The following is a 15,838-nucleotide window of genomic DNA, read 5'->3' as shown; positions in this document are numbered from 1 at the left end:
AAAAAAAACCTGACACTCAGGACCAGTGTCCTGACTGAGGGGATACAGGAGCTCACCATCTCCTGCCGCTCAGGGTCCACCACACACAGACCCAGAGAGAGACTCGCGGCCTCAGAGACACAGAGATACACATTTACAGAGACATAGACGCACACATACAGACAGAGACACACACATACATAGACAGAGAGAGACACACACATACAGAGAGATACACATACATAGACAGAGAGACACACAGATACATACAGACAGAGAGACACACACATACAGAGAGACAGAGAGACACACACATACATACAGACAGAGAGACACATACATACAGACAGAGAGACATACATAGACAGAGAGACACACACATACATACAGACAGAGAGAGAGACATACATAGACAGAGAGACACACAGAAAAAGACACATACATACAGAGACACACACATACAGACAGACAGAGAGATATACACACGACTCGGTGGGGGGGGAGGAGACTCGGGGGGGAGGGGGGAGGAGACTCGGGGGGAGGGGGAGGAGACTCGGGGGAGGAGACTCGGGGGGGAGGGGGGAGGAGACTCGGGGGGAGGGGGAGGAGACTCGGGGGGAGGGGGGAGGAGACTCGGTGGGGGGGGAGGAGACTCGGGGGGGAGGGGGGAGGAGACTCGGGGGGGAGGGGGGAGGAGACTCGGGGGGGAGGGGGGGAGACTCGGGGGGGAGGGGGGGAGACTCGGGGGGGAGGGGGGAGGAGACTCGGGGGGGAGGGGGGAGGAGACTCGGGGGGAGGGGGAGGAGACTCGGGGGGGAGGGAGGAGGAGACTCGGGGGGGGGCTTGTGACGTCAGGCCCTTGATTTGAAATGTCAGTGACCAATGAGAACTCGAGCTCGCGAGGAACCGCCGTTTGAACCTGGAGAGCGCGCGCGAGAGAGAGAGAGACACACACAGGCCCCGGGGGCGGGGGTGGGTGGGGGGGGAGTAGGGAGAGACTTGGACACAGGGAGACCCTGGGAGAGAGACCTGGGGGTTAGAGAGAGAGAGGTCCCGGGGATAGAGAGAAGGTTTGGAGGACCGATCACTGAGGGTATGAAGGCCGATAAGAACCTGGTGCGGCTGGCGGTGGTGCAGCAGCTCAGGGCTTACGGGATCAAAGTGAAAAACTGGAACAAGGCGAACAACAGCCGAGCGCTGGGCCGGGACCACAGCCGGGTGAGTGAGGCAGGGCCCGGGGGGTGAGTGAGGCAGGGCCCGGGGGGTGAGTGAGGCCGGGCCCGGGGGGTGAGTGAGGCCGGGCCCGGGGGGTGAGTGAGGCCGGGCCCGGGGGGGGTGAGTGAGGCCGGGCCCGGGGGGGGGTGAGTGAGGCCGGGCCCGGGGGGGTGAGTGAGGCAGGGCCCGGGGGGGGGTGAGTGAGGCAGGGCCCGGGGGGGGTGAGTGAGGCCGGGCCCGGGGGGGTGAGTAAGGCAGGGCCCGGGGGGTGAGTAAGGCAGGGCCCGGGGGGTGAGTGAGGCAGGGCCCGGGGGGGGTGAGTAAGGCAGGGCCCGGGGGGGTGAGTGAGGCAGGGCCCGGGGGGGTGAGTGAGGCGGGCCCGGGGGGTGAGTGAGTGAGGCCGGGCCCGGGGGGGGGTGAGTGAGGCCGGGCCCGGGGGGGGGTGAGTGAGGCCGGGCCCGGGGGGGGTGAGTGAGGCCGGGCCCGGGGGGGGGGTGATGAGGCCGGGCCCGGGGGGGGTGAGTGAGGCCGGGCCCGGGGGGTCAGTGAGGCCGGGCCCGGGGGGGGGTGAGTGAGGCCGGGCCCGGGGGGTGAGTGAGGCCGGGCCCGGGGGGTGAGTAAGGCAGGGCCCGGGGGGTGAGTGAGGCCGGGCCCGGGGGGTGAGTGAGGCCGGGCCCGGGGGGTGAGTGAGGCCGGGCCCGGGGGGGTGAGTGAGGCAGGGCCCGGGGGGTGAGTGAGGCCGGGCCCGGGGGGGGGTGAGTGAGGCCGGGCCCGGGGGGGGTGAGTGAGGCCGGGCCCGGGCACTGCTCAAACAGCCCGACGTTTAAACCGTCCAGTCTGTTGTCGGGGGGGAGTTACGGTGTCACACTGGGCCGAGAGGAGCACTCACAGACGGGGCTTTTTTTTAGTGTCTTTTTTTTAAAGTATATGGTGAATAATAATAATAATAACAATCCTCGCCTTTGATACAGCGCCTCATCACTCACTTCTTCGAGACGCCTCAGAGCGCTTCACAGACTCTCCTGTAAAGCGAACTGACTGTCTGTTTTGCGGACGAAAGGCGGCAGGCAGTTGCGCCCAGGGGTGTCCCACAAACAAACAAGTCGCGGATTGGAGTGACCCATTTGTTGTTAAGATGGGAAGTGGAAGTTGTAAATAAAGTGGACTGGACTGACTCCAGAGGAACAGGAGGTATTTGGGAGAGAAGGCGGGATAAGTGAGTGGGAGCTGCGCATTAAATCCCTTTTGAACTGTATCATCCGATTGAAGATATTCGGGTGTGGGGGAGTGGATTGTAGAAGAGGTAAAGGGATCTGTTTGGTAATGCAATATTGGGATGGAGTCGATCCTTTTTGGGGGGCTTGGATCCCGAGCCAGGCGGTTCTGCAGCACTAACGGCATTGTGTCGATGGCAGATGTCACCAATCCTTGGAGGGGCAGACAACTCTTTGGGGGTCAGGGATTCTTCCCAAATTGGTAATAGCTCTTGTTGTCACTGCAACAATTATTATTACATGGTTATTCCAACGAGCTGCTCACTGGACTCTCCCTGCACAAGCTGTCTCCCTCATCAGTCAGCACAAAATCCATCACCCCAAGCTTTGCTGGGCTTCCCATCCTCCAATGGAAAGAATTCAAACACAGACTAACTGGCAAACTGTGTGGTTATAAGTACACTGGGGTCATCGATGGCTTTTGCCAATCTGCACCTAATACTCAAATTAGGTGAATAGAGTGCATTCCTCCAAGGCGAGAGTGTGCATTCCTTTTCAAGCAAAGCGAAATTTTCATCCACATTTATTAAAGATTTGGATGGCATCAAAGACTAACACAAGAATCTTGACCAGTATATTGTGACCAGTTGAAGAAATACGTATGACTTGAAAAATCTATTGCATTAAATAATAATAATCATTGCATTTGATATAGTGCCTTATCGCATCTTCAAGAAGTCTCAAAGTGCTTCACAGAAGTGAATTATAACTTTAAAGTGAATGACTGTATATTTTGTAGGCGAAAATATAGGCAATTGCACACAAACAGTTGTAGATTGAGTGACCAAATTTATTATTTATTTATTGGGGAGGGATTATTACCTCCGGAAAAGCAATCCACCAATCAACTAACAAACAAGTTCCAAGTTACTGCTAAATAAATAGGGGTGTGGAGTAAGGAAACGTGCCTAACTGTTTCACCCTGCTGGGAATCAAACTCAGGTCCTCTTGCTTGCGAGGCGAGTGCTCCAACCACTAAGCTGCAGGACTCCACATGTATACTGCAACACATTTTTCTCCACAGTTCCTTACCTGGTTTGCATGCAGTCAGCAAGATAGGTGCAAACACACAGCATTCAGTGGACAGCAATGACTTTTTCTGCTGTAAAATATTATTGATTTGAGTTTGTCGGTATGCCTGTTTTCACAGCTGAATTGATTTGGGTCTCTATCTAAGGTTCAAGTAGGTCCAAGGCATCCTTTTTCAGACATTGAAATGCTATGGATTTATAGTAATTCTGTTTTTGTATATATAAAACATCGATGGGTATTGTATGTTTGAGCTTTGCTTCCAAATTAATTAATACAATTGAACATCTTTATTTGCATGTTGATCTATCATGGAACTATCACAAGACTTAAAATATTATTTATAGATTTAAAAATACAAAAGCACAGAGACTTATCTAAAAATTATTTTAGGAGCAAGATTGTTCACTCACATTTGATCAAATTCCTAAAATTGCTTTCCATGTGATCTTTATGTTTGTTACATCCTTGTTTTCTGGGGTCTTGTGGCAGTTTAATAGGTAAAACGAATCTTCAATCCAAATGTAATTGTTTGGCAAGCAACACGAAGTGCAAACTGGTCACCAGTATGAAATTTCTGATGGATGTTAGGAATGTAAGTTGTGCTTTTGGCAATGGGCTCCAGTACAATTCACTTCCAAATTGTCCTGCAGATTTACAAAGCGCTTTTCATGGCAAATCACTCTGATTTGCTGTAGAAGAGCATCAACGGACAGCATGAGAAACAGATGGAGAAGGAAAAAGTGAGACAGTATATTAAAATTAGACTCGTGGGTCGTGAATCCATCTTATTTTCTAGTGCAACTTTGTGCAGATGTTCTCACTAAATTACCAACTTCTATATTTTTATTATATTTACAAGCTGACTATTCACTCCTATTTGAACCATTTCACATGGGTGCTGGTCCCCATTATTGTGGTTTGAGTTCATTCTACTGTGTCAATAGCATGGAGATGTTTCTATGCTTGGATTGACATTGTTGCACTGGGATCTATAACATTGTAATACTGCTTCTGTTTAGCCACATTTTATGATTCAATAACATTAATAATAACATTGAGGGTATTCTTTGCTGTCGAAACATGTATTCTTCAGATTCCCTTGTCACTATAGACCTGCAAAGGTTTAGATTAGACAGTTTTTGGTGTTGGAAAGAACGCTCTTAGTAAAGGAGTTTTTCAATAAAGAACCTGTGTAAAAAGTCTTTTTTAGCGTTCCCTTTGTGAGATTTAATCTTACATATCACTGTCATCCCCAGTTGAAAATATACAAACAAATGTGGAACTAATGATTGGTTAGCATATTTGTTTCAGTTAGTGTCACTGATGTATCTGTGTTACTGGACATTGAACTTATTTCACCTATGTAACTACTGAGACAGTGTCCCGCATTGCCGAACAAACTGCAAATAAACATAATAAAGTCTGTATATCGGTTTGTTTGTAGGAGGTTGTTGACATAACTACAGGGTTGACAGGTTCAAGCTATATTATATAGGTGAAGTTGAAATGACTGTTTAATTCACTGACTATTAAAAGTCAATCAGCTATTGTCAAATCTCAGGTATTGCTGATGATTATGTAAAATGTTTATATAATAAATTTTATCAGAGTAAACTAGAGCACTCGCCTTGCAAGCGAGACGCCTGGGTTCAATTCCAGGCAGGGCGAAACCTTGGGCAAGTTCCTTACTCCACACTCCTAATAATAATCCCTCCAAAACAAAACAATAATAAATTGGTCATTTTCAATCCACGTCTGTTTGTGGGACACTGCTGTGCGCAATTGGCTGCCATGTTTCGCCCACAAATATATAGTCAATTCATTTTACAGTATATTCTGTGAAGCGCTTGGAGACGTCGGGAAGTCAAAAGCACTATATCAAATGCAAGGATTATTATTATAAACTAAGGCAAGGTGGGAAATGTAGTAATCTGCAGTATTTTTGTGAATTTCATTTTCTGTAAATGAACCTGAAACAACAATGTATTTAAATGGTTTTGAAATTGTGTTCTTGATCCTATGTGCTATTACTGTATATTGTTCCATACAATAAAATAATGAGTCAAGAGCAGGAATCCCAGTTATGTAGTATTTCATCTTTGCTTTCCCTACACCACCCATCCCTAGCCTGGGATCATGAGACCCATTATCACATACAACTGGTGCCTTGGGTGAATTTAGGTAACTCAGGCCAGTGGTTCCAATCTGAGACACTCTTGTTCTGTATGACTGTGACATACTTCATAGTGCTTTTATCCATATTCATTGAACCACTAGTGCAACCCTGGATATAGAACTTTTTTTGTGATTTATCTTTCCGGCAGTGTACTAATGTTTGTGACTAGATATATTGCGTTACTAGAAGTGCATGGCACTGTATTGTGAAATGATGAAAGTTATTTGTGTGCCCATGGAATTTGAAATAAGTATTTAGTTAGTATTTGAAATAAGTAACCTATTTGAAGTGAAGGCTTAGCTTTCAGGATATAACTACTGTGCTGTACTGAATTGAACCCGTGATGCATTTGTTTACACCAACTGTTGATATTTGAAATGCATTGGCACGTCAAATGAGATAAACTTGTGATCCTACATTGCATTGAATGTCAACGGATTTTCTGGGCCACTTTAATACAATTTGTGTAGTTTAAAAATCTCATGACCATTTTATTCTGTACGTAGGATTGTTTGCTTTCCTTTCATTTGTATATGAAAGGAGAACTATTCTGCGCAACTGATCTCACACTTCTCTTCATCACGTCAGATATTTTTTATAACATGCATATAATTAACAATGTTTAATTTCAAGCAACATGTGCACTGACACTTTTTCTTAAATGTTTTAGGACAAGAAAACTGTGCCCAATGTGGTGTTTGGTACATCTCTGAATGCACTGCCACAATGCACTATTCCCGATCATGGCACCATTCCTCAGTAAGTGCGGGGTGGGGAGGAATTGTCGTCATCATCTGATTAAATGTTACGAAATATCTAAGCAGAAGATTAAGTTGTTTCTAGCCATATCCCATGAAGCTGAATAAAATATACGACTGTAATACAGTTACTATAACAGCATAGGGAAATTTTAAAACGTTTATTTAAATTTTTTGCCTATGCTTTATCACCTCTAAATTTTGATTGCTTTACCATTTTCTACCTTTTATTCCTATGTTTTTTTATTATAACATTTTTTTATTATTTATTTTTACAAGATACCATCTCTCGCCTACAGTTCTTGCCGATAATTGAACTTCTCCACTCATTGGATTTGAACAATCCTTGCAATTTGATCTATCACTTTATTGCATTGTCGAAACCCCTCAAAGCGCTACACAGGAATTACTGTGAAGCATAGACATTCCAAAAAAGGCTCTACACATTGCAGTATATCCTGTGAAATACTTTGAAACTACCTCCCAATGTGAAAAGCCCTATGTTAAATGTAAATTATTGTTATTATTCTGGTGCTGAATTTTATAATAGGCAGTTAATGGTTTCTTTGTTTTTAGGATCCTAGTTGATACCTGTATCTACTTAGAACAACATATCCATACAGAGGGTCTCTTTAGAAAATCAGGATCCGTGATTCGTCTTAAAGCTTTGAAGGTACAAGTATATTCAACATTTTCATAATCTAAATGCTTCTGTTTGCCAATAGTTACAACCTATGATTTACGGCCCTCCACAATTGTGCATTTAGTACAATAATTGTTAATTTATGTTTGTCTTGTTCATTCAGGCTAAGGTGGACCAGGGTGTGAACTGCATTAATATGGCGCCCCCTTGTGATGTGGCCGGGCTTGTCAAATGTTTTTTCAGGGAGTTACCTGAACCTGTACTGCCAACAGAACTACATGAAGCCTTCATTAAATCACAGCAATTACAAAACAACGAGAAAATTTATACCACAATTCTTCTGTCCTGTTTGTTACCTGAAAAAAACGCAAATACATTGCATTATTTCTTGAGTTTTCTTAAAAATGTGTCTCTCAGGTACGTATTGAAAACAACGTGTCTCTCATTGAACGGTCGACATAAAAGCAATATTAATTTACAGGTTAAAGTGGGCAGGCAGATATGCTGAATGTATTTTGTTGCAATACAGTGAAACTCAGATAAGTCATATCAGTCGGGACCATAACATTTAAAATGACTTGCATGGAGTCTGAATTGTAGGCAAACTGTATAAGTCATGTAAAATTCTATTTAATCAATAATTTACACTACACATGTGTCATTCAATGCAGCCAGTAGGTGCGCATGGGGTGACTGGTCAAGACTACATTTTCCACGATTCAATGCATCTTCACCGTTGCCCACATGCACACTTACATTGGAATCACATTGAATCGTGGATTAGGACTTGGTTGAATATATACCAAGGGAGATTATATGATTTATAAAGATAAGACTTTACCCAGTAAGAAGGCTGCTAAACTCTTGAAATTGAGATAATTTTCCCCATTATCTACAAGTGCTCTCAACCGGCTTCACATTTTGAAAGCATTCTGTGAGATTTTGTACAAATTGGATTCTTTCACACTTCTCTTTTGTAGAATGTACTTATTTTGCTTTAGACAGAACCTTGGTAATATTTGCTTGAACATGGTAATATTTGCTTGTCTTTCACTTAGGTCAAAAGACAACAAAATGGATAGCAAAAACCTGGCTGTAGTATTTGCACCCAACTTCTTCCATTCAGGAGATGGAGGTGACAAGGTAACAGCCTTGACAGAGAAGCGACTCCAACTTCAAGCTGCCGCTGTGCATACACTCATTGACAGCTTTCAAGAAATTGGTAAGTATGTTGCCATTTGTAGTTTTTTATGCATTCCCTTGATGCTTTCCCTTTCATTAATGGCAATTAATAAAAGGGAGACATTTTTGAACTAAAGTAAATTGATATGTTTTTGTTGAACAAGATGACTAGGTAGGGAGATTTCAGATCAGATCACCTTCATTAGTTTTTCGTCGTAAAGCATAAAATAAAGTATACCAAAGTATTGTGTTTAATGATTAAATCCTTTCATATCAGTGTTTCTTCAACAAATTCTTGGAACTCAAGTGACATTGGTCAAATGATAGCTATAGCGTGATTTTACATTTTGGATTTAATTCCATTCATTAATAATAGTTATTGTCATTTGTTAAGGTCACGTTCCAGACATTGTGTTAGAAAAGATTCCAGCAATGCTCGGTGTTGATGTCGGATCGAGCAGTTCATCATTGGACAACATAGAAGATGGAGATGGACCATTAACGGAGGGATGCAAGAGACGAAGGAGGCGGAGTGTTGGGGGTTGGTAGAATTCTACTTAAGTAGAAGCTGTGCTGCCTAGTTTTATTTTGATGAGCTTTATATTGTTAAATTTGCATTATGTTATGCCGAAACTCGTTGTACAATGCCCTGGTGGGCAAACATTTTATAAACAGTGATAAATCCCCCCTCCCTCTTTTGAACATACAAATTTGTGTGACATTGGTTCTGATGCAGCAGCCGCCAGGTCTTGTGTCAGGAGGTAAACAAATTGCATGCTTTAATCTCAAAATTAAATAAAACTAAAAAATTTAATGTTTATTGTGTTAAACACTACTGAAAGCTTCTCAATGTACAAACACCATCGTGATCTTTTGCTTTGCTTCTGTAGCAGTCAGAAACCTAGATTTGAGTACATATTTACGGGTTTGTGCCAAATGTAATTGATGGTAAACGTATTTAATGGATTCTTATTTTTATTCTCAAATTAAACACTGCAAATGTTTATGTTGCCTTTTCAGAATATGGAAGCATTGCTTTTGTAAATTCAGTAATAAAATTTACCTCTTTAACCTTATTTTAAACATGCATTTTTTAATAGCGGTTTGAATATGAAAGAAGATACTTCATAAAAAAAACTTAAATTCCTTAATAATAATAATAATCCTTGCATTTGATATAGCGCTTTTCACGTCGGGAGGACGTCCCAAAGCGCTTCACAGAACACTGTAAAGTGAATTGACTGTATATTTGTGGGCGAAAACATGAACAAAAGATTGCTTGCTTGGCACTATTTGAATGATCTAAATGACGACTGCATAAAAATGTTCAGAACCTTTTATTTTAACTTTTTGACATCTCTAGTCGGTGGAAAATATTGTGGGAATTTCAAGTTTGATTCTTAATGTACATTTCTATGTTTTTGTTGTCCTGATTTGGGGAATTTTATAAACTATTGTAAATATTGTGGGAAGAAGAAGAGAGAGGATTTTTTTATCATTGTAGCTAAGCTATTGTGAAGATTGATGTGGAATTTAACTTTATTTTATACCTTGCATTTCAGACATAGTTAGCGGAGCACTAAGTAAGCTTAAAGCAAACAGAACACCTTCTGGGACTCCTCAACCTGACACATCGGGTATGTAAAATAAGAATTATTTAGTAGTCTGTTTTATTAAAACAAGGTCATATAAAAACTAACGAAGATATATGGAAGTACTGCAGAGATTTTGTTTCTTTTTGTTTGGGTACCAAAATCTTGTAAAATGTTGACTTATGTTTGAATCAAGCATCGGGATGACAGTATTATTTGATCAGTTTTTTTTCTTCTGACTATCTGGGTGGAAGTTCCAATGATTGAAATAGTTTGCAAGATCTTGTTCCTATACCGTCACAATGGTGTGCTTGGGATATATAAACTATTGCTAGAAATGTAAAGTTAAATTATTCTATTCATACCTTGAGCCCTTCATTTGAGAAACCCAAACTTTGAAGTTGAGATTTGTTTTTAGAAAACCACTTGTAAAAAGAGAATATATGAGAGCCGCAATTGAAGTGTTACAAAAAACATGTTAACAGCCATGATCTGATTGAATGGCAGAACAAGTTCGAAGGGCTGAATGGCCTACTCCTGTTCCTAATAGCAGACCAAAGGAAACATACTGGGGTAAACATCCCCAAATAGCCATATATGTAAGATGCTGGCAGTGCACAAGTTTGTGTTTCCTTTACTTCTTTCTCTTTTTTGGTAAGTGTTAAGATTCTTACCCCAATATACGCAAACTTGTCTTTCGTCCACAAAATATACAGTCAATTCACTTTAGAGTATATTTTGTGAAGCGTGATAAGGCGTCATATCAAATTTAAGGATTATTATTATTACAATACTGAAGCATATTATAATAGGGTTCCACTGTATCTCTTTCAGGGCAGTTCCCTTATTTCGCAGCCATCAAACTACCCAATACTTCAGATGTAGAGCACTGTAATCTTGTACAGCTGATAAAATGTGACGGGAACGTCTGGAGATGTTAAGTGCTAACAATAAGCAAAACTTACTTTGATATCCCTGTTTAGAACGGTCTTCAGCAACTCCAATAATTATGACTCCAACATGTAAACGCAAAGTGCAAGTTGATTCTTCACACAGCCTTGGATTTTCAAACAAAAAACGGTACATTTTAATATTTTAATAACTTTTAACCTGAATTGTTCTTGCTAGCTTCATATAGGAGCTTTGCATCCATTTTGAAGTTTACCTACCTAAAGTTTTAAAAGATGTGCTAACATGTACAGACTTTTTCTTCACAGACGATCTCTAAGACAGAACCTGGGTTTCGAGCTGTTACCCAGTAGCAGCTTTCTTAGTCAGAATTCTACACCTTCATCAGATGGGGTTAAGAAGGATGGTGGTATGAATGGAGCTTTTGAGTATTTGATTATAGAAACTCTAAGCATTTGGTTTCAAACTTAGATTTTCAGAAGTTTAATTGATTTTTTAAAATTTTTCTTCAGTTACTTCTAAGACACAATTTATTGAAATGAGTCCTCAAGTGGCTTTGGAATCCCTGAAAAGTTCTCTGTTCCTATCTGATGGAAGCATTCAGTTTCAGGCAACTGCTTCACCTTCAGGAAAGAGGCGGAAAAGTAAAAGATTGGAAAACAAAAAGATTGAGAGGTACTCGTCAATTTTCCTGATTGTTTGCCAAATGGATGTGTGAAATTATTTTTTTCCCCCTCACTCTCCAAATTTTTACCATGTATACATTTTGTAAGGAATGCCTTGCATGCTATTTAGTTTTAATTATGTGAATTTGTTGACTGTCTCCCTTCCCAAATTTTCCTGGAGCATTTATATTGTTTGCCATTTACAATATGCTACTTTGTGGTAAACATAAGAGGAAGGATGACTGTACCAGAATTTACCAGAGAAAATTCTCTCATTCTCCCTTTACTTTCCACTCCCCAAAGAAACTATTTGGTGACCCTGCAGAAAACTGATTAATTCTGTGTTCGTTCATTAGTGAGTTTTCAGTTTTTTCTTAATTGAATATTTCTTGATTTATGCCATAAATCAAATATTCAATCACAAAAATGTATTGTTAGCCAAGCATAAATGAAAATTGCCAGTGAAATTTAGATATTGTTCCTTCTAAATGAAACCTTTTGAGAAATTTCTGCTAACATTTGTCATTTATTTTTCTTGTAGGGTGGAGTCTGGGAAAGCTGGATGCTTTTCTCCCAGAGTGAGTCGAAAAGAAATCGTACGCAAGTCTTTGCGTTTAAGGTTTGGCCTTGGAAAAATCAGAGATACGGTAAGTTACAATACAAATTACATTTGTATAGCATCTCACATCAGGAGGATATCCCAAGGCTCTATATAAGTTGACTGGCAGGCTGCCCTACATGTACCAAGCACTTAAAAAAAACTTAAACGCTTGCAAAAAAACTGAACAGCACTCAATTGTCCATCTGTGAAGTTATAGTTATACTAATTACTACTAACCATCCTTAACTGAAGTAACGGTGGGTGGTGGGGTGCTAATCTGCACTACCAACTCAATATTTTCAATCCAAGCTTGCATAATACATAATATTTAATGTTTATCTACAGAATATGTTCTCTTCTGGCTGTTCAGCGCCAAAAAGATCAGAAAATATTGGCTGGCGACTTGCAAATCAGCACGAGGCTGATGACTCCATTCGGTTCCCAGTGGAAGATCTAGCATTCAGTCCAGTTGCAAGGTACAGAAACACAAGATGTAAGTGTTAAGATTTTACTTACGTTCTTAACCATGTGTAGGCATTAGTTAAATTCATAAAAATGCTCTTGCATTTCTTCTTCAATTCCATCTACTGGTATGGGCTGAAATTAAGATCACCCTATATTTTTCACGCACACGTTATAGACTTATAGTAAATGAGTTTTAGATAACGTGCCACACTTCAAAATTGGGTTCTGAAGGCTACTTAATGTAGCATTATCTACTCTGTATATATTCTATCCAAATTAAAAAATGGAATTTAAAAATAATTATATTTGCTTGAAATGTGTTGGAAACATTACAAAAGTCTGCTTGACGTCTTAAACTTTGGATGCTTTTAATTTGGAACCGGTTTTATTTACTTCTTTCTTTTCAGATTCAAAGCATGTTAGTAAATCGGAAGAAAACCTTCTCACTCCGGCATTTGATAAGGACACGCATCGAATGTCTTGGAATGATGCCAGTCCGATAGGGCCTAATGTATTTTGTGATCATGTTGATATGGGAGCGCCTTTAGAGGGGTATCTAAATTCCAGAAGCTATCAATCAGAACCTTTTCTAGTCACTGTAAAGCCACCGACTATACCTGAGGAAGTGAGTAGCCAAAGCTTAGCTAAGAGCAAAGACTGTTTAGATGAGGCTGGGAACATTGTGGCAGGAGAGACTGTGTTGAAAATTAAGAAGGCATTTTCAGAATCGGGGAGCAATCTTTGTTCTCTGATTGAAGACAGTGGACCTATTGTGGACGATTTATCCAAAGACAAACTATTCTTGGAGAACCAAAGTTTCACTCCTCTGAAATCTACCAGATCATTTGAAGATTTGTTCGATCGGAAATGGTCTTGCTCTGAATTTTCATCAAAACCGGTAGCTGAAATAAAGTGTCAAGGCGCCAAACTATATCAGTGCGCAGCAGATGTAAGCAAAACTTATGATATAAATAACCAAAATTGCATTAATAATGTGGACCAGCAGAATATCAATGAAGTTGTGGTACTGCAAGAAAAAGAACTGGACCTTCCATCTTCAGCTGAGGATGAGACAAATTTAAAAGACAAACAAACACCTTTGAAGTGTGCCATAGTACCTTTATTAAACAAAACAGAACCTCCAACTCCTATAGGTAAAACTAATCAGGAGTCATCAAATTTTGAACAAAATGAAAATGCCAGCACTCTTGTAGAGAATCTAACCCCACCAAAATCTCTAGATACAGATGTTAATCATACCTTTGAATTGCACCAGCCCCTGCTCTTAACTCGCGAATTAGAGCCTACTTTAAATCAGAAAACTGATGTAAGTTCACTATCTGGAGGTTTAGAATCCCCTTCAATTGCAGCTCCATTGAATGTTCCTTCAGCAAAGATTTTGCCAAATCCTGATGGAGAGACTGAATATGCCCATCAATTAAAAGTGGTTGAGCACATTCAACGGTTTAATACTCTTTCGTTAAATGATCAGACACCAAAACACACATGTGTTAAATTGCCTTTAACTTTTAAGCGCACTTCAGTTCGTCAGTCTGTTAAAAGGATGAATTCATTGTGTGTTAAATCAACAACAAATACAACCAGATCATGTAAACATGTTGCTGACTCTCCAGTAGTAAAATCAGTAAGCCATGAAAGTCTTTTCTCACCTTGCGCAGAATCAAGCTTAAAACATATCCCGGATTCAGTTACAAACACAAAAATGATGAGTATGAAGCCAAATGAAAAAAGAAATGTGCACAAAAGTAGTTTGTTTATTGAAGGTTTTTGCCAAACTAAATCAGCAAATGATGCAGGATGTTCTGCTGCGTTTAAGAGCTGCCAGCAGAGCACCAAACAGTCAGTTTTTGAAGATTTGACAAACCGGAAAGTATCTCTAAAGCAAGATGTCATTGTTGAGAAAATGCTGTGTATAACTCCAGAAAAAACCCTGCCTCATCACTTGCTGAGCAGAATCTCTGAAAAAGAAAAAATCCGTTACAAAGGTTCACCAAAATATCCTATATCAGCTAAACTTCTAGCAGCTAAAGAATCAATAAATCTGTAAATGTGTGAAATGTATTCTCTGGTCATTCTGCATTGCTGCTGTTGATGCATTTAATTGCACAAGTTGGGCTCCTAATATTAGCTTCAACATGTAATTTATCAGGTTACAATTACTTGGGATGCTGGAATTTTTTATAGCAATTGAAATTGTTTTCTATTATTACAATAAATGTGTTTTTGTACTTTTCAGTATTTGCTATGTGTATGTATTTTCCATTGGTTATATAGTAGTTTATCTAAGCTGCAACCATTGCCTTGTTTCAATCCTATTGGTTAATTAATAGCAGCCATTTTATCATTTTTTAGATGTAGTTCTTACAATGCGCATAACCATTTAATAGCGAGCTAGTTCCACAAAAAGTTTCACTAATGTGAACTAACATTTGCTGGAAATTTAAACTTCTTTGGAGCCTCTGGCACTTTAAAAATAATAAATCATTGTAAAACATTGCTCGTCGATCAGGTCTGAAATAATAGCAAGCATTCGCAACTAAATTTTCCTGTCTCGCTCATTCTATTTAAAAATGTTTTGCATCAGACACTGAGAAATCTTTTCACCTCCAGTCTTGGTCAGCAGTTTTCTGCTTTGTTTTGTAACCTATATTCTTAAGCAACATACACTGTATTTTATTGTAGATTTTTAATTTTAAATGAGCAGGCATATTAGTGCTGAATTATAACTGACCGGTTGTATGGTAATTCAGGTTGTAATCCAGAACTGGTAACATTGCTTTGCCATTTGGGAAAATACTGTTCATGTACAAGTTATCTTTATGTTTTACCTTTTAAAATACCATTGTTTGCTTTATTTTATTTACTGTAATGTTTCCAGTGCTATCATTGTACTTTAATTTAAGAGCAAGAATGCAAACTGCAAAAAAATATTCAAATCAGTCTGAACTTGTTTTGAGCATATGGATAAATGTTTACAGCACTCAGTAATTTATATGAGCTGAGCAGAATTTGAAAGTTGGAATAAAACTGATTTTGCATTCTCTTCTGTTACAGTGTTTTAATAATCTGATGATACTCATCATGTTCAACTTCAAAGGGCCATCTTTGTCATTTCCTTTTGAGGACATATTTCACCATAAAAACACTTAATAGTATTGTATTCCAGGAACAGATATTCCAGTGATGTTGCAACTAATTGTATCTAAATTGGAAGCTTTGTAAAAGGATTTGTCAGAACTTAAAGTACAGGATAGTTGCTTGTTGATGGGGAGTTCAGGAGGAACTTCTTCACAAAGAGAGTGTTGGGAATGTGGAACTAATTGCCA

At 40.3% G+C, this 15,838-nt stretch overlaps 1 protein-coding gene across 3 annotated transcripts; it reads left to right on the top strand.

Annotated features, from left to right (window-relative positions):
• Window positions 1-970: 970 nt before the first annotated feature.
• arhgap11a (Rho GTPase activating protein 11A) lies at window positions 971-15,560 on the top strand. 3 transcript variants are annotated; one of them, XM_042338187.1, is made up of 13 exons: window positions 971-1,197; window positions 6,347-6,435; window positions 7,011-7,107; window positions 7,241-7,494; window positions 8,136-8,299; window positions 8,654-8,800; window positions 9,822-9,896; window positions 10,835-10,931; window positions 11,069-11,169; window positions 11,273-11,435; window positions 11,967-12,072; window positions 12,372-12,519; window positions 12,899-15,560. In XM_042338187.1, exons 1-13 carry the CDS (start codon window positions 1,075-1,077, stop codon window positions 14,557-14,559), a joined length of 3,225 nt encoding a protein of 1,074 aa, XP_042194121.1. In that variant the 5' UTR covers window positions 971-1,074; the 3' UTR covers window positions 14,560-15,560. The 3 variants fall into 3 exon arrangements, with proteins under 3 accessions (XP_042194121.1, XP_042194125.1, XP_042194122.1); XM_042338191.1 differs by having other exon boundaries at window positions 12,372-12,502; window positions 12,899-12,975; XM_042338188.1 differs by lacking the exon at window positions 971-1,197 and adding an exon at window positions 2,646-2,670.
• Window positions 15,561-15,838: the final 278 nt, after the last annotated feature.

The sequence above is a fragment of the Callorhinchus milii genome, unplaced genomic scaffold, assembly GCF_018977255.1.
Source record: "Callorhinchus milii isolate IMCB2004 unplaced genomic scaffold, IMCB_Cmil_1.0 Scaffold9, whole genome shotgun sequence".
Taxonomy (NCBI): Eukaryota; Metazoa; Chordata; class Chondrichthyes; order Chimaeriformes; family Callorhinchidae; genus Callorhinchus; species Callorhinchus milii.
This window is presented reverse-complemented; position numbering and strand designations above follow the sequence as displayed.

Coding starts and splice junctions, on each gene's coding strand:
- arhgap11a (XM_042338187.1), top strand. CDS start 1,075: ATGAAGGCCGATAAGAACCTGGTGCGGCTGGCGGTGGTGCAGCAGCTC. Junction 1,198..6,346: donor TGGGCCGGGACCACAGCCGG/GTGAGTGAGGCA, acceptor TAAATGTTTTAG/GACAAGAAAACTGTGCCCAA. Junction 9,897..10,834: donor TCCTCAACCTGACACATCGG/GTATGTAAAATA, acceptor ATCCCTGTTTAG/AACGGTCTTCAGCAACTCCA.